Below are 26514 nucleotides of genomic sequence, written 5' to 3' on the forward strand. Positions count from 1 at the left end.
CAAATTCAGATATCTATAAACTCCTCTCTAAACAGAGCAGCCATAGCTATTCAAAATTTATCTCTAGATAAGCATTTATGCTGAAACAGGTGAAAGTTCCTGTGAGAACCTTTATTCTATTAGATTTAAAAGCTTCCCTTAGTTCGAGCCCTGATTTATACACATTTGTATTTACAAGGCTGTCATCCACTTTCCCCTCATAGCTCAAATAGAAATTTTTTCTTAAAAGCAAAAACTTCCAGAAACAGAATATACTTAAATTTCAGTGAACTTGAATAGGAGAAAACTGCTTAAAATCCAGTTTGTACTTCAGTTTACTAATACTGAATCACAGAATCCCTACAGTTGGAAAAGACCTTTAAGATCAAGTCCAACCACTAACCTCACACTGCCAAGCTCATCACTAAACTAAACCACATCCCTCAGCACCTCATCTATGAGCCTTTCGAATATCTCTAGGGATGGGGACTCCACTACCTTCCTGGGCAGCCCATTACAATGCTTAATAGCCCTCTCATAGAATCATAGAATGGTAGGAGTTGGAAGGGACCTTTAGAGATCATCTAGTCCAACCCCCTTGCAGAAGCAGGTTTACCTAGACCAGGTCACACAGGAACATGTCCAGGCAGGTCTTGAAGACCTCCAAGGAAGGAGACTCCACAACCCCTCTGGGCAGCCTGTGCCAGGGCTCCATCACCCTCACTGTGAAATAGTTTTTTCTTATGTTTAAGTGGAACTTTTTATGTTCCAGCTTCATCCCATTACCCCTTGTCCTGTTGCTAGCTACTATAGAAAAAAAGGAATGTTCCAACCTCCTGACACCCAACCCTTTCCAAATGTCTTATCTAAATCTCCCTTGGCGCAGATACCCCAAAACATCCTACTTAACTACTCGTATTGGTATGTCAGTGAATCTCTCTACTCCATCATACTGGACAAATTCTCAAAAGCCTTCTCAAAAACTAACAAAGTACTGGGGGAGGAGAGATGGAAAAATATGGATGTGGAGTCTTGGCAAATCCATCCTCAAATCACTCATCAGCGATGTTCACGGAATGTCTGCATAGAATAAAGCAAGCTTACTGTGACTGCAGAAGTACAGGGATTATTCTCCTCAAGGGTCACTACTTTAGTATCACTCAACTCTAGGTGATCCCACTTATCAATTTGCTCGATATATGCTACCCCGTTCATCAAATTCTGCCAAAGAGCGATGACAGTAAGACATGAAAGGTGGCAGGCATTCACTACCTTAGAACATTTCTGGCAGATAGTTTCACTTTTAATTGCAGTAAAACTGACTAAAAGTTAGATCAAGTTCACCTATATAAGGTGGGAGGAAAAAAGGAACTCCTCTAGGACTTACAAACCACAACATGTCCTAAGTCAAAACCATATAAAACATGTCAACTGTCCATTAGACTGAGCTTGAAATTACTACCTCTTTAGGAGGGTCCTTTCTGTCAAAAAAAATAATCCTAGCAACACTGAGTTGCTAAGAATGAAACCCTTTTACAGTCTCTTATGCTGCACTGCAGTCTCAGACAGAAGAAGAGTAGTTCCCAGAGGAAAAAGAAGCATTCTTCCCCACCATTTGATACCTCTTCTACTTCCTTAATTTATTCTGCCTAATTTAACTTGTCTTGTACCTTTTTCACGTTGTTCTTGGGAAGAAACAGCATCTAATGTATATTAGTTAAACTAGAAAAAAGTTCTGATTAGTTAGTTTCCTGGAAGATTAAATTTGTGTGGGACCAGAACAATTTCATGGAAAATTCATCAATCTGTTCCAATAAAAAAATAGGAGAAATGTAAAAATATAATAAAAATTTCTGTCTTGGTTTAGGCCCATGAAGGGACAAAAGACTACAATTTGACTCAAGGACCACAGACTTGAGAATTCCTAAAGGGCAGGGAGAGCTTAATTGCCTTTTAAGGTCCAGGAAAAAACAAACCAGGCTACTCAGCTTGGGGAAGAAAACAGCAAATAGTTGAATCCACCACCAACTAGAACATAACCATAAAACTCCAAAACATAACAAACAGAAAACAATATAGAGTGGTACAATGATGAAGAGCACAAACAGCTCTTTAAGACCACCTTTTCCCCACCCCTTCCTGGGCTTAGAGCCCTGATCCTGGTGTCTTTATCTCCTCCCCCGCTGAATGGCTCAGGGGGACAGGGAATGGGGGTTTCAGTCAGTCAGGGAGGGCAAGTTTCAGTCAGCCTAAACAAGCTGCCCAGGAAGGTTGTGGAGTCTCCTTCCTTGGAGGTCTTCAAGACCCACCTGGACACGTTCCTATGCAACCTGATCTAGGTGGACCTCCTGCAGGAGGGTTGGACTGGATGATCTCTAAAGGTCCCTTCCAACCCCTACTATTCTGTGATTCTGTTTTGTTTTATGGCCACAGACTGGTGTTTCTGTGATTCTATTCCTGATGACTTCTACCGTTTGTCTCTTCTCAGAGCAGGTGGCCTCCTCGCAGATCCTTCCAGCTCCTCCACAGGGTACTTCACACACCTGGCAGCCCTGCACGGGCTGCTCTGACGTGTGTTCATCCCAAAGGCTGCAGCTCGTCTCTGCCTCTCATGTGGGTCTGCTCTGCAGCGCACTGGCTCTCTCGCCCACAGTTTCTCGCCCATCCAGGTGCACCCATCTGGAGTGGCTGGTGGCTCTCAGTCCTGCCATTGCCTTCCATGGGTGCAGGGGCGCAGCCTACGTTCTTGCCATGGGTTGCAGAGGGGTCTCTGGTCTGGTGCTCCTCCTTCCTTCCTCCTTCTCTGACTGTGGAGTCTGCATGATCGCCTCCATATTGTACCACTCTTACACCTCCTCCCAAGCACTTCAAATTCCTGTCCTTAAGTAGTGATTGCAGAGGTGCCAGATTGGCTCAGCTGGGCTGGAGGTAGGTCCTCCAAGAGCCCAAGGGAAAGACCTAGAACTATTTACTGGGTGTGCACTGCAGCTCCCTCCTCCTGTTACCGAGCAAAAGTGGCTCCTTGCTAAACCATGACAATTTCAAAAAGCACAAAACCACTCCTCATTTTTATATTTTCAATAACATTATTCCTAACACGGACAACATTGTTTTTGAAGGATAAACACCCCTCAGTATAAAGCAACAGTTTCAGTTTCATTCTCAGAGAAATTATCACCTTTTTTTTAAAACTTCACTCAAAAACACGATGATAACTTTTTACTTTCAACTTGGATAACACAACAAAGCATCAGTTATTCACTCAGCTAGTAACACGATGAAACAGAAGGATAACAGAGTTAGATGGGAAAATTCTGCTAGGATCAGGACTTTGACTCCGAGTTTGTGGTATGGACAAAAATAGTATCTCTGCTTATCACTCCTCTAGGAACATCTGCTGCTGAAAAAGCTCCAGATTATATTTCAGAGTTGGAAAAATCATTTAGTTGTGGTCTTTGAACAGCATCAACGTACTACTTAGGTTCAATATGCAGTCAAATCTGCTTCAAGACAAAGCAGTCATGTCAAATCTGCATCCTTTTCCACGGGATGCTTTCACAATATTACTCTGAGAAAAATAAAGACAGTGAAGAATAAAAAGTTCTGCAATAACAAGTAGGCAGGTCTCATATCGATCCACTCTCTGGTGAAATTAAAAAAGAAATACCCCAAAAATTGAAATTTTATTTCTTTCAACTACTTACTGAAGTTTTCTGTGGATTTTTCACTATTTAACGGGATTTTTTAAAAGGACATAACCACGAGATTTACGTTATTCTATACCTTGAAAACTACCTCGAGTTTATGCATCAGTAGGACAGTCCATGAAAATTCACCCTCTAACATACTTCTGAAGAAACCGAAACCTTTTAGAGATGCTGCACAGATGTTCTCATTAAAATTAGTACCTGAATATGCCTACAATATGTGTAGAGACCGAGTTAACTGGATTATCATCCTACATCTACAGCTGCAACACCCTTTGCTCTCTCTTCACAGCTGTACACAGTTAGAGAAATTAAAAAAACACTGAAAGGTGCCAAAATGAATTCTGCTGGTCACTGAGGGAGTAGCAATTTTTCTTTCATTATATTTTCAAATGTATTTCTGCATATTATCATCATCTTCATTACTGTGTTCATGTTTGAGCACTTGTACTACAAACTACGTCTCGTGCCCTGCTCCCTCATTTTTCTGATTATTGAAGGGGTTTTTTGCTGCTTTTCCAGTTCACCACCAAGAAAATGCAAGTATCTTTAAAGGTGCAAGCTCTTGAAAACTTTATAGTAGTGTTTACCAATATGTGTAACATATTTTTTTCCCCCATCACTATTACATAATACTTAACTAAATTCACATATCACAAAGTAGCTACACTGAAATCAAGGAACCTACACCATATTTAGTTAGACATGGAACTCATGGGCTGGGATATTTTAAAGAAGAAACCAAGATCGGTAACATCAAAATAAATATCTATAAAACAACTAATGCTGTGCACTTCAAAGGCATGGGAAAGATTCCTAGCATCACTGCTTGTTAGATAGGTTTGGTTTTATTCCTTTTGCTCTGCCTCTCCTCTCTACTCAGCACTCTGTGCAGACTGACACATGCTACCTCCTAGTGCTTCATAAAACAGCATGCAGAACTTGAAAAGCCAAAAAAGAAGATATAGTTTGAAGAGTCAAACTTCCCAATGGTTACAAGGTTCAAAAAACCAGTCATATTTCCAATCAGTCCTCAGCTACATAGAAATAAAAAATTTTGGTCTAAAGGAAGCTCCGACTGCAAAATATGGAATGTTACAAGATCAGGAACAGTCTCAGAAGTATTGAGTGTACTGCAGTGGAAAATAATAATTCAGAGGGGGTTTATTGTTTGCTTTAACCTCAGAAAATGAATAAATCAAAATAAAAAACTTGACTCAACTATAAAATAAATTTTTTAAAAGGCAATATTTTGGACATTTTATAAAAATAAAGAATGCAGCAAGTTGGATACCACAACATTATCTCAAAAATTAGTTAGCAGAACTTGAAACACTGAAGAGGAGTATTTAGACACACTGTCCCTAAGTACAAGTCATATCAGACAGCACGTAAATATTATTAAAAAGCTATCTTATCTTTTAGTTATAGGAGAGTTCCATTTCTGCATTTTATGTATTGACCAACCAGTGATAGAAGAGTTACAAAGTACAATTACGTGAGAAGCGACAATTATTTTTTAATGTGGTTTACATATGTATATATTAACTGCTGTAATCAAACGTTTATTTGCGTACATATATATGCTACTTAACTAACATAATATTACCTAATGCATATGAATAAAATTATAGATATAAGCCACTCTTGCAAGGCAGAGACCAGTTTTATAGGTTATTGTTTGATTTGCCTTCCAAATTCTAAATACCAAAGAGTAGTCTAAGCAAGCTGAAACATCTCTACAGGGCCCTAAGATTTGGCTACTTAAGTTAGGCAGACATTAAAGCAGAGTGAATGCTTGCAGCAAACCTCTCTCTCATCCCTGCTTACCGTGCTTTGGTTTGTCTCATGGAGAGGTCTTGGAGGCCTCTAATTAGCTGAAACTAATGTCAAATCTTTAATTCTACATAAATCAAGCCTTCATAAGATGAGATCAGCCAACTAGTGCCCTTGCCCTGCCAGCAGCCAAGGAGCAGCTATCTGGCTCAGTTGGCATGACAAGGCAGAGCATATTTCCTAGATGTACAGACCAGCCTGTCAGAGTTCCTTCCAGTCCTGCCAATAATCAGGTGAACTCTACAGAGGGAATCTTGACTGGCTGCCCTTGAAAGAGGTATTTTAACTGGCTGGTTGGGCTAAAGAGCACATGTAGTCTTTCCAACTAAACTGTTCCTGTCTCATCATCAAGAAGTACATGCTGCATGGATGGTCATTTGTACACATACAAGTAGCACAGTGGTAGTGAACAGGGTGGCTGGAGCTAGGAATTGTTGGCATGAGTATGTTGACATTCCAGTAAAAAGGATCACTCTTATGATAAAATTGAAGGCTTCTATGAACTACTCAGTCACTGAAGGTGGATTCCTCAAATGCAAATGTCTTATGTGTTATGATCGAGGGACTGGAACATCTTTCATAGGAGGAAAGACTGCGGGAACTGGGGCTGTTTACTCTAGAAAAGAGGAGACTGAGGGGAGATCTTATTAACATTTACAAATAGCTAAATGGTGGGTGTCAGGAGGTTGGGACATCCCATCTTCTGTTGTATCTAGCAACAGGACAAGGGGTAATGGGATGAAGCTGGAACATAAAAAGTTCCACTTAAACATAAAAAAACCCTATTTCACTGTGAGGGTGATGGAGCCCTGGCACAGGCTGCCCAGAGGGGGTGTGCAGTCTCCTTCCTTGGAGGTCTTCAAGACCCACCTGGACATGTTCGTATGTGACCTGATCTAGGCGGACCTGCTAGGGGGGTTGGACTAGATGATCTCTAAAGGTCCCTTCCAACCCTACCATTCTATGATTCTATGAGTAACTATTTAAAATTATTTTAGGATCAAGACACAAAGCTTTACACAGTTGTCTGCGCTGCCAAATATCCCTGACTTATGACATGGGTCGGGAATACCAGTCAAAAACAAGGAGGTTTACACTGCTACTCTTATTTGTAACCTGACCAGCAGCAGCAGAAGCCAATGTGTTAAGATCACTCATGGAGCTGCAATGACTCAATCAATAATGCTGCAAGAACAAACAACACAACATAAATTTCTACTAGAAACAACCAAATGCAAAACACAACTACTGACACCATGAGTAAACAGAGTTCCATCCAGCACAAGCCCAAACAAGTCTGAAAATGGCTTTTTGGTTTTTTTTTTTTCCCTACACTTCTGCCTGCTGGGGCACATTTATCACTGAAAGTAATTTCTCCTGAAGTACAGCTCCTCTAATTTGCAGTCACCACCTGTAGCACCTTTCTCTCTCTCCTTTGCTGCACCAGTGTAATTCTGGGAGTTTGTTATTGCTGGAGATGGCAATTAGTAGCTATGCCCAAATACTACAGTCACATCACCTAAAAAAATGCATATAGAAAGACACAGAAAAGTTAAAATCACTTTTAACAACTACTAGAGTAGGAGTAATTCCCCAATAGAGAGCTAGGCCTTTCTTCCATGCCAACTTTTACCAATTTCAGCAGAAATAGTCCCTATATAAAGGAAAAAAAACCCAAATGAATCTTTCATAAATGTCTATTTTCTTAAAAGGTGTATAGGCAAAGACATCCAGATACAGTTAAGGGAAATTAAAAAAGATGTTATCATACAGAATTTGCCTCAATAGACACAGCTTTAGGTTATTAGCTTTCAAATCAGCATAGTTAGAGCAGCACACAGCCTAGTGTAACCCATTTCAAAAGACAGGACTAGCAAATAGTCTACCATACTGGAATGAGCAGAGTGAGAACCTTCAAGCATGTCTCTGGTGTCATCTTGTTTGCCATGTTTGGGGTTTCTGAGGAAGAGTTGTTTATAGGTAATTTAAATTTCCCAAATTGTGAAGTTTGATTGACTTTTACATAATACAGTGCTTACAAAACTCCCTCCCTCCCCTTTTGTCTTGCACATATCTTTTTCAATAGGTGCTTTAAAGTGTTTATAACAAAGTAAATATAACAGATAATGAACAGCACCGAGTAAAAGTTTCCCAGCAGTGTACAGCTATACATATCATATATATGAGCTGCATATTAGTAGCTTATATGAATGCAAAAATCATAAAAAATACAAGTTTCAGTCATTTCAGAAAGTATGCTGCACGTAGCATCAGAAACTTAAATGACATATTATTTGCAACTATGTTATTTTACTGTATACAGGAACTGGGAATGATCTTTGAATCATTTAGATTGGAAAAGATCCTTAAGATCATTGAGTCCAACAGTTGATCAACTGAACCCAACTATTATTCTAACATTCGGATAGGGAAACACTGTATTTAGTGCTTCTATAGCAAGTAATTATTTCCCTTACTACTTCAAAGTTTTTGCACTGTAAGAGTTATGACAAAGTTGACAATTTTCCTTTCTAAATGGCACAGTTTGGGCTGCAAATTTTGAGCATCTTTATCTTCTATTACAAGTACCTGATGATTCAGTTAGCATACTTGACTTACTGAGCCATCTTAATCATGCAGTATACCTCTGAATAAAGGGAGGCTTGAGCTGATAGAACACCTTGAAACAAAGTTCTCTTACATTATAAACTATACTAAAATATAGTTCTCATATACTAATTACTTATACTAAATACAAAAAGAGAAAATAAGGTAAATGCTTACATGATTCCTCTACAATACAATAATCAATGCTTTTAATTTAAACATTGTTCCAAAGGGACAGTACATCTATCTGAATAAAATATGTTTTTAAAAATTCCATCTTAACTATCTTCTCCCAAATAAGTAATATTTTGTATTTCCACAAATCTATTGGGCAGATTTTCAGCTTGGTACAGCATCAGAAACTCAATAGCCATTTCAATCAATTAAGAATCTCATATCAGCATTTCAAAGACACGCACAGGCGCATCTGTCTAAATAAAGCAGGGGTCTCTTACTTGTTTTTAAACTGGTAACATGTTACATTGGTTAACACTTATAAATACAAACTCTTCATGCACTCAGGCCATTGCAATTCCAAAAAGTCAAAATTACATCTTACCAAGACTGAACTCCAGCTTTGGCTCATTTGCAATTCTCTGAATACCTTTTAAAGTTAAGAAAAAAAAAATTAGAAATAATTTTATTTCCATGTCTAGCTTTTTAATATATAGTAACACTTTCACGTGTCTAATTCATACCTCTAGCTACCTGCCATTGGCACCAGAGTAACATTTCATGTTAAAAACTCACAGGAAGAGAGACTTTTGCATTAAATACTTGCCTGAAAAATAAGGCTACTTTTGAAAAAACTTTTTATTAGAAACTTTTTGTTGCTGGGAAATGAAACTAAGAAAATTAATCCCAACCTTTCATGGATGTAAGATTTTTTAATCACAACACCTATGTATCTATGGGGAAAATATTACATCTAAAAAATTTTTAAGTAGGTATGTTTTTACATTAAAAATGAATACAAAACCCATGTTCTGTCATGGTATGGAATCCAGTTTCATCACCATGTTATTGACCTATATATAAATTTTAAGGCAACAAAACCAACTTCTTGTTGGGAAATAGCACATAAATTCCTTCTCTCATATACCAAGGGCAATAAGAACACTATCATTCCCTCCATTGTGGAATATTGTTCTATTGCATGTTTCACTGCAAAGTACAATATTTTCTTACCATGCTAGGATATAGTGAACCATAGAGCTGCAACAAGAGAAACGTAGGAATAACAGTTAAATAACATTGGCTGTTCATCCTGTGCAGGAATGAACTTTGTAGAAATTAAGCTGTCTGGTGAGCACATTTATGTATTATCTCCAGTGAGCATTATTAAGCTCACTCAAGAAGTGCTTTACTGAGCTTATTTATCAGTATTGAAGAAATTGGTCGTGACCAAGTTGCTATGTTAACTGGAACACACAATATTTTTTTGTTAAAAATTAAAAATAATTTTTAAAAACTCAAGGAAACACCCCCCAAAACTTATAGTTCTTCTTGTTCCATGAAAACTTGATGTTGCTGAATAGATCTAGTTTAACACTGTTCTCATAACTGTAGTCAATCATTGAAGCCTGTGCAAAAAAAATTACAGCTGCAAAGCTTAGAAAGGCCTGGGTCAGTATGAAATAACAAAGATGATCTGTTACTTTTTACTTTTAAAAAAAGCCAAGAGAGTTATAACAAATTTCTGAGTTGAATTCTGTCATTAGCAGAGTCAGCATGTTGGCTGGGAACACCTTTATGAATATGCAGGATACAGACTTGATTAAATAACTGGGGAACTGAAATACAGTGCCCAGACTTCAGTGCACTAAACATGATTCAACATATGTTTCTGTGCTTTTAAATCCCCAGAGTGCTTTTATATCACAAAAAAAAAATCTGTGATACTAATTTAGGTATCACTAAAGCTTTATACATTTATCAAAGTTATCAGACTGTATTTTAAACAGTAGTCCATATGTTCATATAGGACACAAAAGAGAAAAATAATATTTCAAATGAAACCATTTTTAAGTCTTATGAAGAAAACAAATTAGAGATAAAAAGTCAGAAACACAATAAGGGCACATTTGTCCCTTCAAAGTTATTTGCATAAATCAAAATTTAACAGATAATAATATTTGAAGATAATCTTCATCAGTTGACTTTCTCTACAGCTGAAATTTGTCAAGCAACAGCATTATGTACCCTGTTTGTGACACTATCTGAACTGTCACACAGAGTAGGCCATTTTTATTGTTTCACTCAATAAAATGAGCATACGCACTTACTTGTAAACTGTGGCTCTCCTAGACTGTCGATGTGGGATGAAGGGAGAAACTGCTGTGCTTCATCTGACGACCTCTCCTCTTTGATTTCCATGATCAACCTCCGGAGTTGCTGAATTTTATTCCGCAAACCTTCCGAGTTTGCCTCTCCCAGTGCTACAGCCCAAGATTCGCAATCTGGCTTTGATGCAGCTTCAAGGTAAAGATCCGGTTCTCCGCTCTGAAACTCTACACTCAGAAAACATAAACATAGTTTTTAGGAGCTCTCATTCAAAAGAGGGATCATGAAAACATTTATGTCTCACACAAAATCACCGCGCACACGCTTCTTCTCACGGTCACAGAACCATGTAGCTCATCCACTTGTTGAATGACATGCCAGTTTTTTCATACGCAGTGCAGTACTAAGTCTATCCATAGAACAGGTCCAAAAGCAATGAACAGATTGCTAAATTAGGTGACAGAATCAAATCAAAAGGGGAAATCCTTTTTAAGCACGGATTCTTGAGCCTAGCAGGTAGCTATCAGGGCTGCTAACTTGAGAGAGAATTTGATTTAGCAGGGGCAGCAGGCATGGTTCTGATAGATGGTGGGATTCACCAGAATGAATGTGTCCATCATTTCTTCTGTCGGAGTTCTCCTTTATGCTCAGCTTCTCATTCATTCTTGCCAGAACACCGCTTACCAACACACACAGATGTCACATGACATAGCTACTTTGTTAAAACTCAACAGGTTGTATGTGGGAGCTTCAGACTTCATCACTATCCATGTGTCATTTGCTGTTCTGCTTGAAGTTCAGTTACTTAATGATCAATTTTACAAAGAGCAAAACAAGAAAAAAAAAGGGGGGAGGTGTGGAGGGAAAAAGCTGAGGTTTCCAAGGAATCCAGGTAAGTAGCAAGGGTCAGTCACTTGCTTAAGATCAGATAGGAAAAAAACCCCACCTCTTAAGCATTTAAAATTCTGCAGTCACAAATTCAGTGTTATATTTAGTACAAGACACACAGAGAAGAACAAATTGGGTAAGAAACAAAAATCGTTTCTTTAAAATAAGTTACCAACTGATTTAGAAACATAGAACTCTACAAAGCACCTGTGCTATTGTATTAATAAGGACTGAAATATTTGGTTGGACATCAAAATCATTTTGACCTAAATAAGCCATAGATCACATTATTGCACAAAACAAAAGTTTTCATACTTTATTCAAAAATAAAAGTAACATAGAAGAGTGTTTTCAACACAAAATGAACCTAAATTCCCTTTTACCACCTTGAGTAACCTTGGGCACTTACTCATATGTTATTCTAAACCTGTTTTCACTTCATAAACTGAGCATCTGCCACTTACAATTAACTCTGCATTTATTGTTATGGGGGAACAAAAGATGAAACCTCAAATCTGGAAACCTCTTAAAAGTAGAGGTGGGTCAATTTGTTTTTGTCTGAGGGTAGATCTAAGGCAATCTAAATGTGTAGCTGCAGCTGCTGCTAAGAATGCTGGATAAGATTTCACATGCCAGTTGGAGTACAGAATTTATGAGGAAAGATCGGAAAGAACAGTAGAAACTGGGGGACTATCTTTCCAGCTTCACAGGCAATTAAAAAAGTGCTAATAAGGATTCAAACTCCTGCCCTTAGCTCTTGCTCAGTCATATAACAAGGTATTCAGTTCTTTAGAGAAGAATTATGAAAATTTCAGGGAGTTGCAGATATTCATCAGACCCTTGTTTACACACAAAATACGTACTTAAGCGACCAACGCTGAACAAGCTGAGCTTTACTGTTTTCAGAGATTGATTTTGGATACACAGAAGTTTCAGTTGCAAGATCTTGTGTGATCTGCCACTGCATCTGAGCCATGAGGGCAGTGAGTGACCTTCAAACAGACTGGTAACTAGAAAAGCTCATAACCTTAACTGCTGTTCTGGCAGAGCAACAGCACAGTGGTCTACTCCCTCATGTCACTGACTTCAGTGATTCAGAAGCTTGGTTTGATTTCATAGTCTTTTGTAGCTACCAGTGGAAAAATGAAAAGAAACAACCAGCATCAAGACCCAAATTAACGAATAGTCATTGTAATTAAATAGATATATATTTATATGTGTGTGTGTATATATATATATATGTATTTATGGGCATCTAAAACATGTGTTTATACCATTCAGCCTTGAAAAGTACATACAATTTTAATAGAAGCAGTTTGGATATCCAAGATATCTCAGGCTAAGGAAAGGCTGTCAGACAAACAAACCAACACTTAACAAATGCAAATATATCAAGGTGTTATTTTCTTCTTCCTTCTTATTTTTAAATGTAAATAGGAACAGTGATCTTGTCTTGAAATATCCTACCACTAGTTAAGATTAAAAAACCCACAAAACCCAAACACATCTGCTTTGGGAGGAAATCAATGTTTTGCAATTAAAAACATGCTATTTTTATTTACCTCTTAGCTGTGGAAATCAGACTGCCAAGCACAAAAGGCATGCTGAATCACCCTTAATATGCATGGAACCAGAAATGGATAGTGAAATGCAGTAGAATTGAGCATAATTCACTGTATTTTGATCTAACAGGTGCCAGTTGTGAGATCTGGAAATTCATTCTAAACTATCACTTCAAAATATTCAATTCTGCTATATTTAGCTCTGTGGAGTGCTCCGACAGCTAAGTTAAATTCCGAAAAGCATATGAAAATACCTGAAAAATATTTATCGTTGCAAATGTAGAAAGTTTTATTCTGCAGATCCAGCAGTTGGTAAGTTCTGTATTTCCCATACTGCTTCAATGTATGTAATGTTTATTTACAGTAAGTTCACATACTAGAACAAATACAAACAATGTCCAAAATGCACTTTGGCAAATTTGTCTGTTGCAATAAAGGAATACACAGATTTATATAATAAAGATCATCATCTCTCTGCTTGTCTCCCAATTGTTTTATATCAGCTACATACAATAAACCCTAGCAAGCTCAGACACGTAATTCTACATTGCAGTAGGAAGAAAAAACTTAATCTGAAATGAGTCTTTCTAAAAATAAAACTAACAGACCCACAAACGTGTCGAACACCTCAAATGAGTAGTGGACTTATCAACAGAATTCTATTTCTGTTGAAACATCCTAAGCAAATGGACAAAAGCACTTTATACTTCACAATTAAGGCATTATTGTAGAAAATACAAGTACATAAGTACCCTTCATTACGTTGTTATTACTGGCACAAGTTACCAAGTCAGTGTTGAACAAAAATCTTTTGAGAAGATTTCTATTGACTTCAACAACACCAGTTCTTTATCTGGTCTGCATTCCAGGTTTTACTGTTATGACATAATTTTTTCATTAGAGGATAGGTAAGGTATGAGAACATATAAAACTAAGAAAACTTTCTATCTACTTGGGAATCTGCCGTACAAGAACAGCAATTTTCATCTTAGTGCTAGGCATTCCCAGTGGGGTTTCAAGTGGAGTGGTATAAACCCAGGAAAGACATTCAACTACTTAAACACAATGGTAGACTGATTAAAAGCAAGAGTACTGCTATTAAACTACTTACTCCAAGAGCAAATCTAAAAGTGTATGAAGTCAGACATACTCTTCATGTTTGTTATTAAACATTAGTTTTCAATTGCAGTAAATAACCCGCTATCAAAATGTTTCTTCTTGTCACTCTACACTATCAGGTCAGTTTTGAACTGTCCAGTGGAAAGTAAATTAATGGCCACAGCTAATAGTCTGAGGAGGGGAAAGAAGAAACAAAGAAATGAAAAAAAAAAAAAGGCCAAATATTACTAATTCTAATGCATGAAGTGGTCTCTAAACATCAGGGCCAACACATGGACAATTCAAATTTCACCCGAATAATGCTGCAAAAGCAAGATAACGTGAAGATATTATTTGTGCGAACTGTGGAGATTAATTCTGTGGAGATTAATGCCTTGACACAGTGTGGGTAGAAATAGAGACAACACTTAACATTGATATTATGGAAAGCTGATGTGGTCCATTGTCTATACTGCTTCATGCGCCTTCTTAAGTGAGATACCTCACTAGTAGGTGGCCAGCGACCCTTCCAGCAGCTTGCCCATCTTGCTGCTTTTCCCTATTTCAATATCAGACATTCAATTGAAGACAAGAGTTGACAAAGCAGATAGTGGAAAGCAAACCCATCTGTTCACAGAGGCTTCTCTGATCAGGATTGCTCACCAGCAACTCTTTTACTGAAGTGAGATCTCAACATGACTTTCTCCCATAGAAGCCAGCATAGAAAGTCATCCCACAGGACTTTTACAACTCAAATAAAGAATTCAACCCCTCTGCTAAGACAGGACTCTCAAATAAGGAAACAGAACAAAGAGAAGCTTAGATATCCCTGGTGTCACTGGAAAGCTTTTTCTACTGTACTCCAACTGTCTAAAGTCAGCCATGTATTTTGGTGTTAGTTCCATCATTTTCATATAACTTTTTTGTTCCCAGTAGTTTGTAATAATACTTAAATCTCCAAGCTTTAACAATAGCAGTTGCCTCTTTTCTCTGCAAGTACTTCGGTATTTCCATTGTTCTTAAAATTAAAACAAATTCTTGTTAAAAACTGTCTTAATGATATCCCTCTTAATGTTTGAACTGTACTTGATGGTAACTTTAATCATAAACTCTTATACAGAAACCTAGCTTTCTGTGAAATCAGAAATAACCAAGTCATCAAAACAGTGCTGACAGTTTCTGGAATTGACCCCGGTCTTGCAAAAGACTGCAGTTTAATGAAAAGTCTTGTAAATGTCAAACAATAATAACAAAATAAACATTTCTAAGGGTAGGGGGAAAACACTTTGTTTATAAAACTTTTTCATTTATTATTAATTTTCACTTATTTCTTAAGAAGGATATTTTAAATTTTATTTTACTACACATTTAAAAGTGACAGAAAGATTGATATTGCATGGCTGCTTTATTTTCATAAAAAGCGTTATAAGAATAAAATTTTGTTGAACAGGGCAAAAAAGAAATTATTGCCAGGGTTTATATACATAACATGTAAAAAGCACGTGATCCATATCCAGGATGACAGCCTCTTGTTTTGTAGAGGATCACTATTTTTTCCCCTATGCCAATATGCCAAGTAAAACAGTTAAAAAGGTTAAAAGGTTGTCTCTCTCTCTCTCTCCACACACAACCTAGCAAAAAGTTATTCCCAGTTGCTATCTCAGCAGTGGAAAATGGTTGAGAATATCAATGAGCCACTGCCAGTCTAAAATATAAAGCACCATCACATCTAACCACCATATGCTGTAACAAAAGTAGAATGGAAGCTTTGATACGTTAATTATATCCGCAGGATATTTCTAATACAGGCATCAGAGGCTTTTAATTCACAAAGCTGACTGAATTCTATATGCTGATGCATTTCATGTTCAAATTAGTAGTGATGAAATCATCCCATGGTTACTCATGACGTTATGTTAATCTTCCTTTGTAAGTCAATTTTTCAATCAAAGATAAAGAATTTAATTAAAAACTTTATCTCCAGTGCTGGGGATTTTTATTTTGCAGTGCTGGAATAAACTTATATAAGTTACCATTACAAACTCTGTTTAAGTCCCCACAGAAGCTCACAAAGAGGCTGAGGTAGTTGAAATTAATATAGCGTGATACCCCAGGTTGACTACTGCAGTATAATACTTGATTTCTTTTAATACTGCAGGCTTTCACACATGCCACATTCCTTCTCTCCTTTCACTAAATAAATACCATACCTATTCTGGAAGCAAGACAGACCACACAAATATTTAAATAACACAATGGCATCTCAAGATCACTCAACAGAAATACTGCAGCACTCACCAAAACTAAGTGCAGCCCTTGCAAAGCAGTAGGCTGCAAGTGTATCACCTCACTGGCTGGACGATATGCCTCAGTTATTCTATCTCTAAAACATAGAGTGATACTGATCTACATTTCCAAGTCCTTACTGTGGAAAAAAATGAAAAGCTCCATGTTCATTGGCTCACATACTACAAAAGGCAAAAGGGAATTCTTGCTGTCTTAAGGATATTCTTATATGCAGGTCTTTTCTTTGTCTCATGCCCCAGCAATATGTTTTAGATGACTGTGACCTTGTATGAAAAGCTCTGTCTTATTCCTTTGTTCCACCTCTTGCTCCTCACGACTCACCAGCCCTACCTGGATGTTAGACCTCTTACCTCCCACTAGTTCTCACTAAGAGACCATACACAGTAATGCAATTATTACAGTCTTAAAGGAATCTCTTATCCTGAAAAAACAGAAGAGATTTATAAATCAAGAGAACAGAGTCCTTGCATGCTGTCTCACACGCTGATTTCACTACATTGCACCTGTGCCTCAGGTTCTTTCCCAATTTAATGTTGAACAACATCACATCAAAGAAAGGGGGAGAGTTCTTGGCTCTTATCCACACGAGGCTGTCTACACCACAGTGGTCAACTTGATCTTCCTCTTGGGACCATGCAGCTCTAATTGCCCTGTTCCATGGAAACATAATGGTGACCAATAGCTGCCAACATTAACACATTTTTCTCCCAGTTGCCCATCTTTTTGCATCTTCTACTCAAACACTAACACATCTGGAAGTAGACAAGGCACTTAGAGGAAAACATCTAAAGTAAATTGAGTCATCCTGATCTTCTCCAGCTGCCACCCACCCGCCCAGCCAATCACTCGCTCACCCTCCTCAATAGGGTTGAGAGAGAAAAGCAGCAGCAGCTCATGAACTGAGATAGACATGAGACCATTTACCAATTACCATCACCGGCAAAACAAACTCACAGGAAAAATAATTTGATTTACTCCAAATTAAAAGAATGCTGAGTAGGGAGAAATAAAGACCTTTCTCCTCGTCTCTCTTTTTCACAGGCTCAGCTTCACTCCCAACTCCTCTGCCTTCCCCACATCCTGAGCAGCATGGAGGTTTGAGAACTGGGGTAGTTACATTCAGTCCACAACAGCTCCTCTCTACTGTTCCTTCTCCTCATGCTTCATCTCTGGCTGCAGCATAGTCTCTCCACAGGCTGCAGGGAAATACTGACACCACTGGGATCTCTCCAAGAGGTGCAGAAGAATCTCTGCTCAGGCACCTGGAGCCCCTCCTCCCCTCCATCTGCTTCACTCTGGTAGTTGCAAGGCTGCTGTGCACACTCTTTTTCTTCAGTCCTCACTCCTGAGCAGTGTTTTACCATTTCTGAACTAGGCTTTCCACCAGCAGGCCTGAGCTGTGACTTGAGGCAGGTTGGTTGGAGCTGGATGAGTCCGGCACTGGCCAGCCCTGCCATGCCTCACAGAGGTTGCCCTGCAGCCCCCTAACAGCACCTGGGAACAGGAACATAGAGTAACCAGCCACCTTTGACAGTGTTTCCAAGGTCCAGCAGAGACACAGCTATTCTCTAAACAGCTACAATTATATATTTCTGTATCTGGTGAGGTTACTGTGACTAAGTGTATTGTACAAGGTGCGAGCTTTGATGGTGCAAGCACAATGTTTATTCTTGAGTAGAATCCAAGGCAAGACAGTTAACGTTGAATTGCTCAAACATTTCAGTACATAGCAGGTTTAAGTTCTTTTTGGATTAAAGGGTTGAAATGCTCTCCCCCTATCATACCTTCTGAGATTTCAGGAATGAATCACAGTCATGTGAACTGTCATATTCAATTAGATCTGTCACACACCCTAAAGTGTCTGATCTGTTCTTGTAATAGCAACTATTTCATGTTACAACCACATGCAAGCAGCCAGCCATATATATAATGATAGTTCACCTAACAAATCCTTCTATTTCCTTTCATGGTCCATTTAGAAACCTTCTGAGCTAGGCTGCTTTGGGAGCACTATATTTGAAGCATTGACGATTATCTGTTGTGACTGCCTGACCTTTTCTCTACTCCCCTTAAGTTTCAGCACCCACACCACCCTGAGGCAATGATCAGTTCCACAGTATCACTAGATGTTGCATGAAACTGCCCATGTATTCCCCTCCATGTTTACTCCATTCCCCTTTATTTTGTTCTTTTCTTAGGTATCCCAGGTAGTCTCCAATTTTCACATGCTCACATCTCCTAGGATTCAGCCCATGCTCAGAAAAAGATGGAGACAATCAGACACAAGCTTACTTCAAAACCTCCCCTTCAGGGTTCCAAGTTCAACCCCCAGCTGATTTTCTTCATCTTGCAACCTGCAAGATGAAGAAAACATCCCTTCATAGCCACATCACAAGTTAAATCTAGTCCACCTCCTTCCTTGGAGCTTCTATGGTGTTCTGGAACAGCTCTCCTCTCTCTCTTCCACAAGGAATTTGACATTTTTAGCAGATATGTCCTCCTATCCTGCTTCCACATGAATCCTTTAAAAATCCAAATGCATGTTCTAGAGGGGATTTTTTTGTTACTAATAGCCAGTGGATATATTTCTTGTGATGATGCAGCTAGTTTTTCATGATTGAAGCACCCACTGACAAAAATCTCCTCTTAGTTGTTTAGTTTTGCTTTTCTGCCTCGGTTTATCTTCTGACATCTCCTCTCATACAGTATGTGGATTATTATTTCACTTGTATTGGTGTTTTACCCTGACTCAGTGCACTTTAAATCATCTTCATTTGTCTTTGGTTTTGTTCTAATACCTCATAATAGTCTGGCTTTCCTTGTCTTTTCCCATCCAACAAATCACAAGCCATGCTGTTGTCCTTGTTCTCCAGCACAGGAAAAATGCCAAGTTTGAAATCCATTTCTCCTCTACCTATCTGTCTCTTCCTTTATCTTCTGCTGTATTTCTTCGGTCATGTCCCAGGCATTCATCATCATTTTTTGGTTCTGCATACGTCAAGTTTTCTGTACCATTTCCTCTTTTCTCCTTAAATATGTTTTTTAGAGGCTGCTCAGAATGCCACTCTCTACCTCTAACCACACAACTGACCTTCCAAAACTTTGCTTTGGAAAGTCTGTCTCTCAGCTAGCATGTCCTGTCCCTAATCATGCAAAAACATGTATCTTTCTCCCCACATATTCACAGCCTCTTTTTGTCCATGGGCAGCTTGAAGTGCTTACTCTGTATTCACTGTTGTCTGCCTCCCCAGCCTTTTTTTACTTAAAACCTGCCAGTCTCACTGCCACAGAAATAGTCCCGTTTGCAATCTTCAAAGCTAATTGAAAGAGTACTGTCAGCAATTACAACTGTCTTCCTCATTCAGTTGAGTTCAGAAGCATTATGCTCAAGTATTGTAAAAATGCCAGAAAGGAACTGACATGACTATATTTATAATCCAACTCTAACATCACCACCTCATAAAGCTGATGATTCCAATCACTGAATTGGACTCAATAAGGGCATAATTACAATAGTCTCAATTTGAGAGTCAGTGGTAATCATTCAGCTGTTATAGTGGCAAAGCAATGCTTCCAAATCTCCCCCAAAAAGTTGGTTTTGAAGTAGCACCTCAACATCAGGCACAAGACATAAGATTTAATACCACTAGTAAAGACGCAGTATTTCAGCTATTCCCCTGAATACTATTCAGAAGAGGATAAATGTCATGGTTCAAGTCGAGTCATTCATCAACAAAGGCCCATGTGGTCACTTATGCACTTCCCCTCCCCATGCCTCCCATAGGATGGGGAGGGCAATTGCAAAAGAAAACCAAGACTCACGGATTAAGATAAGAACAAGTATAATAACTACATTAAAATATAGAAACAGTAAAAAGAATAAAATATAATAATAGTAATTAATAGGGAAAAAAAAAACAAGAAGAAAAAACCCAAGTGATGTCCAGTGCAAATGCTCCCGACTCACTGACTGATGTCCAAGTAGTGACCCGCCCCTCCCAGCCAACTCCCACCAGTTTATATACTGGACATAGCATCCTATGGTATGGAATAGCCCTTTGGCTAGTGTGGGTCAGCTGTCCTGGCCATGTGCCCTCCCAGCTTCTTCTGCACACACCAGCCTCCCTCCAACTTCTTACCCCTCAACAAAGTACACTGTGGCAGGGCAGAGAAGTAGAAACAGCCTTAATGCTTGCAAGCATTGCTCAGCATTAACCAAAACATCCCTCTGTTATCAACATTCTCTTCATCAAAAATCCAAAATATAGCCCAGTAGCAGATACTATAAAGAAAAATATCCCAGTTCAAACCAAGACAATAAAACAATGAATAATTTTAAGTCACTGCCTTCTGAAATGTGACTAAACACTAATCGCTTCAGTAGGTGATGATAGAAGTTAGCTTAATTAATGCATCACTTTCCTTGAAATGGACTGGAGATTTTGATGAGTATGAAAAAATAAGCTAGTAGCTCCTACTACACAGAAATTTGACCATCAAGCCCACATATGTAACATAACTTTTCTGCCAGTTTCTAGCCTAATTAAAGTGCACTTGGACCATTACAACTAACAGAAAATGGGAAATTGATCTTAGGACTCTGTGGTGGTATCAGAAAAATTCACATCATAAAAAATTTCTAACACAATAGCTATTTAAGTTGTTCCCACAGAGAAAATTCTATGTGAACCCTTTCTCCAAATAAATCTTTCCACCAAAATTATGATTCTGATTTCTATGTAATAACTTTTTTCTCCTTTTGTTTTTAACAATTGTATTACTGAAGAGTTGATGGGCAATGGGAAAAACAGGAAACCTCTCATTTAATAAGGAGGTTGGCAATGATTAATCTTTCACTAATAAGATGAACTGACTATACATCAATATAAATTTCATATTGTATATAACATCTAACAGAACCTCAAACTTTTATTTATTGTCAGATGAAGAAGGCAACATTGACTTCACTTTGAATTCATGCTGAAAAAGAAAATCCTAAAAGCTATTTTTTTATGTGTTCTAAAATCAGAGACAAGCACTATTTAAGATGTACGCATCTGACAGATGATATATTTTAGATACATTTTGAGCACAGTTTTAATGCCTGGGTGGTTAGGTCTTTTTTGTTGATAGAAATTAAAAAGTCATACAGAACATACTTAGCTATGTCTTACTTACTGAGAACTATTGAAACATCTGTTTTAATCCTGAACTCCACAACCCAGCAGCGCTCCAGGATTACCACTTCAGAAGCTTTAGAACTCTGTGAGACATAAAGATGACAAAGCATTAGGATTTGGAACCTAACTGAGAAGTCCTTCTGTTTGGCTGATCATAGCCAAAACAACACGTAGATATGAAGACGACAAAGCACAATATTCACCAGGCAGACAGATACAGGCATTCTTTAATTACTGATCTGTGCCATTCTGTTTCAGTTCAGTGAGCTATAATGGGAATAAATTGTTAGAAAAGACCACAGAGGAAACTAACAAAAAAGGAATTCAATAAAGGGTTTTTTATATTACAGGTATTCAAAAGTTTAGGTGCCACTCTGTTCCTAAGCAAATCAGACAATCAGAAAAGCCCAGCTCATTCCAAATTTTGTATTTAGTAATAAGCCTGAACCAAACTTCATATTCTATTCAAAGAGTAGGAGACTTTCAAGTGAACAAAATAATATGCTATCTTACAGAAGTCATCTCCTCAATTTTTATTTCAAAGGTATTTCTTTATCATCACTTTAAACTTTGAATGTTGTCTAGCTGTGCAATTCAAAAGACATTAAGTGATATGGACCTATTGCAGACTGCAGTATGATACAAATTACTACCATTTTTTGTCAGTACTCTGCAGAGAAGGTGCAGAAGAGTGACAGGCAACATTTCAGAAAGTCTAACAAGGATTCTCTGAAAAATTATTCATTTATTCTCTCCTTCCCACCTTTTACCATTTATTAAATGAATACTCCAAATCGAGTTATAAAAGCACAAGTCAATATCCAAAGGTGAGAAAAGTTACATTAAAACAGAAGAGCTAGGAAAAGGCATATAAAAGCATATGTTAACTGGAAATATTCCAGAAGTCAAGAGAGAAGGTTCAATAGACCAAGAAAAAGCAGTCAGACTTTTCTAGAAACCACTTGTACACTGACTTCTTCAAATACTATTCAGAATGCTCTGGTCTAAATGGAATGAAAAACAGCTAATTGAAACACAAATGGTAGACTGGGAAGTTTTAAGTATAGAATCCAGAAAGTTAAGCGCACATGGTAATTCAGAGGCAATTCTCAGGTGCTATCAAGTGAGACATTCTTAGAAGTTCTACCAGGGAAAGCAAAGTAAAAGAAGTCTTTATGAAAAACAATTAGTCATTTTAGGAATATACTTCAAAAACAATAGATTAATTAGGAAGGGTTCTCCACTGCAGTGATGCTGATACCTGTTTTAATTCTTTAGATTTTGAAGCAAAATATTAACACTGATATAACCTCTCAGGTAACTCTCACTTCAATAGTGGATAAGCACAGCCTGGTTCTTTCAAGAGATATCAAATTATCAGAAAAGATATGACCAAAATAAGGGGTTTATTTCAGAAGTTATTAAACCTTTGACGCAATTTAACTCACAGCTGTGAGTACATGAAAGACTCCTATCCAGCCTTTGCCCAAAAAAGTCAACCAACTAACACCTTTTCCCCTGTTCATCCCAATAGATAATGGTTCCTCTGCTGATATTCATGCCCCAGAGGTGAAACATGCAAAAATGACAACTCCCTAGACTTAACATTTTCTCCAAAACTTACATCTGCATTAAGTGGAAGTGTGTCAGCAAAAGCAGCTCCCTATGGCATAGCTTTCAGACCAGTCAGGTATTTGGAAAGCCCAGGAATGCAAAATCACAGCTTTCATGTAGTTTGATATAGTTGCCAAAACTTAAAGGTTTGATGTTTGGATTTGTATATGAAAGGCATATGTGCTGGTAGTGGCAGGAACAGAGTTCATTTTCTTCATAGGAGCTAGCACAGGACTATGGTTTGGATTTCTGCTGAAAACAGTGTTGATAAACCAGGGATATTTTCATAACTGCTGAGCAGGGCTTACACAGAGTCAAGCCCTTTTCTGCTTCTCACCTCCTCCCACCCTGCCAGTGAGTGGGCTGGGGGTGCACAGAAGCTGGGAGGAGACACAGCTTGGACAGCTGACCCCAAATGACCCAAGAGATATTCCAGACCATATGCCCTCATTCTCAGTGTATACAGCTGGGGATAGAGGAGGGAAAGAGGGGACACTTGGAGTGACATTAGTTGGTTTCCCAAGTAACTGATAGACATGATGGGGGCCCTACTGTCCTGGGGATGGCCAAACACCTGCCTGCCCATGGGAAGAGGTGAATGAATTCCTTTTTTCACTTTGTCTGTAAACGCAGCTTTTGCTCTACCTACTATACTATCTCAAACAACAAGTTTTTTCATTCTTCCTCTTCTGATTCTCTCCCTCATCCTACCAGGGGGGAGTGAGTGAGCAGCTGTGTGGTGCTTGGCTGCTGGATGGGGTTAAACCACAATAGCATAATGCAAATTAGCAAGTGGTTAGCAACAAATAACTATCAAATAATTAACAAGAATTTGTATTACTAAGGTGTCTCACAATGCAGTTGATATAGAAGAGAAATAACAAACCCAATAGAAGAGAGTTCAGAGTATTTCAAGCTTTCTGTATTTTAAGACAGCAGATGCTGCAGCACAAGGGCCTCTTTGAAGACAAGTTACTCCACTGCCTACACCAGTGGAAGCTGGTATGAAACAATTCTGCAACTTGAAATGAATTTGAGTATTTTTCCAAGATACACAATCAAGCACCATGAGATCAGAGGATATGCATTTACTGCTTCTGTATGTGAGAGGGAACAAGAAGGGAAACAATAAAAAAAAAAAGATGAAAGAGCATAAGGCTGCCAGAAAAGAAAGTACTCATTGCTGCAGAACAACTGACATATCCTGCAACAAAACTGAAGAAAAAGACCTTGAGAGTTACTATTATTGCAGACTTTTCATCGTTTTCATCATAGATAAGGTATGGTCTGTGACAAAAAACTAACAAGAAATTTATTTACACTGCAATAAATGCAATCAAGGGAACCACTATGCACGTCTGATAGAGATCAACTTTATTGTTCAGTATCGGAAGAGAAGCAAAAATATCCCTCTTTAAGTGCATAGTATGAGCTTATTAGGACTAGCTATTATTTTATTTTTCTAGGTTTGATTTTCATAAAAGGGTAACTTCTAATGATCTGGTCTTTATACATGGCAAATAGGATCAAAATCAGATACATAGTAATGTATTATAATTCAATACATTGGGGGTTCTCTTGCTACCATTAGAAATTTTCAATAATTGTTACCAAAACTTACTGCATCACTCCAAATGCAAAACAGTAACCACGCCTTGAACTATTACATCTTGCTTAAAAACCTGACAAAGTCCACAGGCACCCTGTCACCCCCTAAATCAAGAAATTGTCTTAAAACACTAACTTGAGGACAAAATCAAGGGATTCATGAATCTAACTTAAATATCATAGAAAAATTGATAAAGTAGAAGAGTGTTGAAAACCTAGTATTACAAGAAATCTTTTCAATTCGCTTTGCCAAATGATTGGCCAAGCTTTGCTACCAATATTCTATTAAACTGGCAACCATTATTCAAGTCCATCTCTCAATTCACGAGCAATCCGAAGAACAAATTGCATAGAGAAGCTTTCTGATGAAGTAAATCACAGTATTTTTTCAGTTAGAAAGCACAAAGATCAAAAATGGATTCTACAGCAGTGAGAGAAGCACATAGTATTTTAATTGATGTTGGTATATTTTCTCATTTTTTTCTAATTATCTGGACCAAATTTGTAATTTGTATTGTAACCAGAATGCATAACTCTTACTGCAGTCTCCAGCATGCCATTTTTCTATGGACTGAGGAGAAAAAAAATCCCCAAAGCTTTCAAAAACATCAAAGCACTGAGAAACTTCTTAAAATGTCAGACAGAGTGGTATGTTTGAGCTACTTTTTCATTCCTGTAGATTTGACTTCATGTTATTTTCTGCTTGAATTTACAAGCATTTCTATGACAGGAACAAGTTAAAACCAGAAATTTTACAGAAAGGCAACAAAAGTAACTAAAATGGACAAAATTCTAGTCACACAGAAGGAGCACAAGAGACTATGCTAGGGAACAAAAAAAAGGAAAATACTTTCAAAAATGCAAATGATGAGAATTGGTTTCAGTCCTTGCTTGCTATTAAAGAACATATTTGCAATAGAGGAGTTTGCCTGAATGGACTGGTAGCAACAAGTGAAGTTTATCAAATCATTTCAAACCCATGTCATCTCTCTCCCAAACTATAATGTCATCAACTGTCTCCCACTTATTAGAAGATACATCTAATGCCTTCACTGGAAGTCTTAGAGGAAAAGTTGGTGACTGAAGAAACCTGAAAGACTGGGTATTGAGGCACATCTAAGGCTGCTTTCAGTGATACACAATCTAAGTGCCTAACTTGCAAGAATGGAAAGCAAAGTAAAGCACCTACCTCCTAGTATAACCATGTACCTACATTCCAACTGTATATAACTGGCTCAGATCATTTGCATGCTCTCACAGCCCTACCAAAGGCTGGCTTTCCAGCAGAAGAACTAGAAGACCACAGTAGGTACAATCATAGGGCCACTATGTCTTGGCATGCCTACAGTGTGACCAAAGGCCTGAAAAACTTACACAACATGCAATGGTATTAACGCTAGTCTAATATTAACCTAACTAGCTCTGACATCAATTCCAGTAGCATTAAAGTGCTAATGGCATTAAAAAGAGTACAAGCTGCATAACTTGCTCACAATTCTCAGTCTTTACAACCTCTCCAGTACTGGCAAATTAACTAGTCAGACTGACATTTGCTTAAAAATATATGCATGTGCTCAGGTCATGCTTTTGACTACATTAAAAACATTACCACCTACGTTTGCTACTTCAGTGTTAGCACGGAAAGGGTTCATCACTTCACAGATGAAGTGCAGATTTTTTTATATACATAAACAAAAAAAAAAAGCAACACAATCGGTCAAGGTAATTTTATTCAGAAATAGAATAGATAATAATCTTTTGAATTCAAATTTATTTCAACCTATTTCCACAATGGTATGCCCGCTACCAAACAGAGCACAATATGCTGTTCTAATTTTGAGACAT

At 38.0% G+C, this 26514-nt stretch overlaps 1 protein-coding gene across 4 annotated transcripts in view; it reads right to left on the reverse strand.

Moving 5' to 3' along the window:
- INPP4B (inositol polyphosphate-4-phosphatase type II B) overlaps window positions 1-26514 on the reverse strand; it is a 344498-nt gene that overhangs the window by 208024 nt on the left and 109960 nt on the right. For all 4 annotated transcript variants that reach the window (XM_061992339.1, XM_061992338.1, XM_061992341.1 and 1 more), the window contains 3 exons: window positions 21446-21530; window positions 10415-10639; window positions 8689-8733 (listed from right to left, as the gene is read on the reverse strand). In XM_061992339.1, the coding sequence (XP_061848323.1) occupies window positions 8689-8733; window positions 10415-10639; window positions 21446-21530 (355 nt within the window). The remainder of the gene's footprint in view (window positions 1-8688; window positions 8734-10414; window positions 10640-21445; window positions 21531-26514) is intronic.

The sequence above is a fragment of the Colius striatus genome, chromosome 3 (genome assembly GCF_028858725.1).
Source record: "Colius striatus isolate bColStr4 chromosome 3, bColStr4.1.hap1, whole genome shotgun sequence".
NCBI classification, from domain to species: Eukaryota; Metazoa; Chordata; class Aves; order Coliiformes; family Coliidae; genus Colius; species Colius striatus.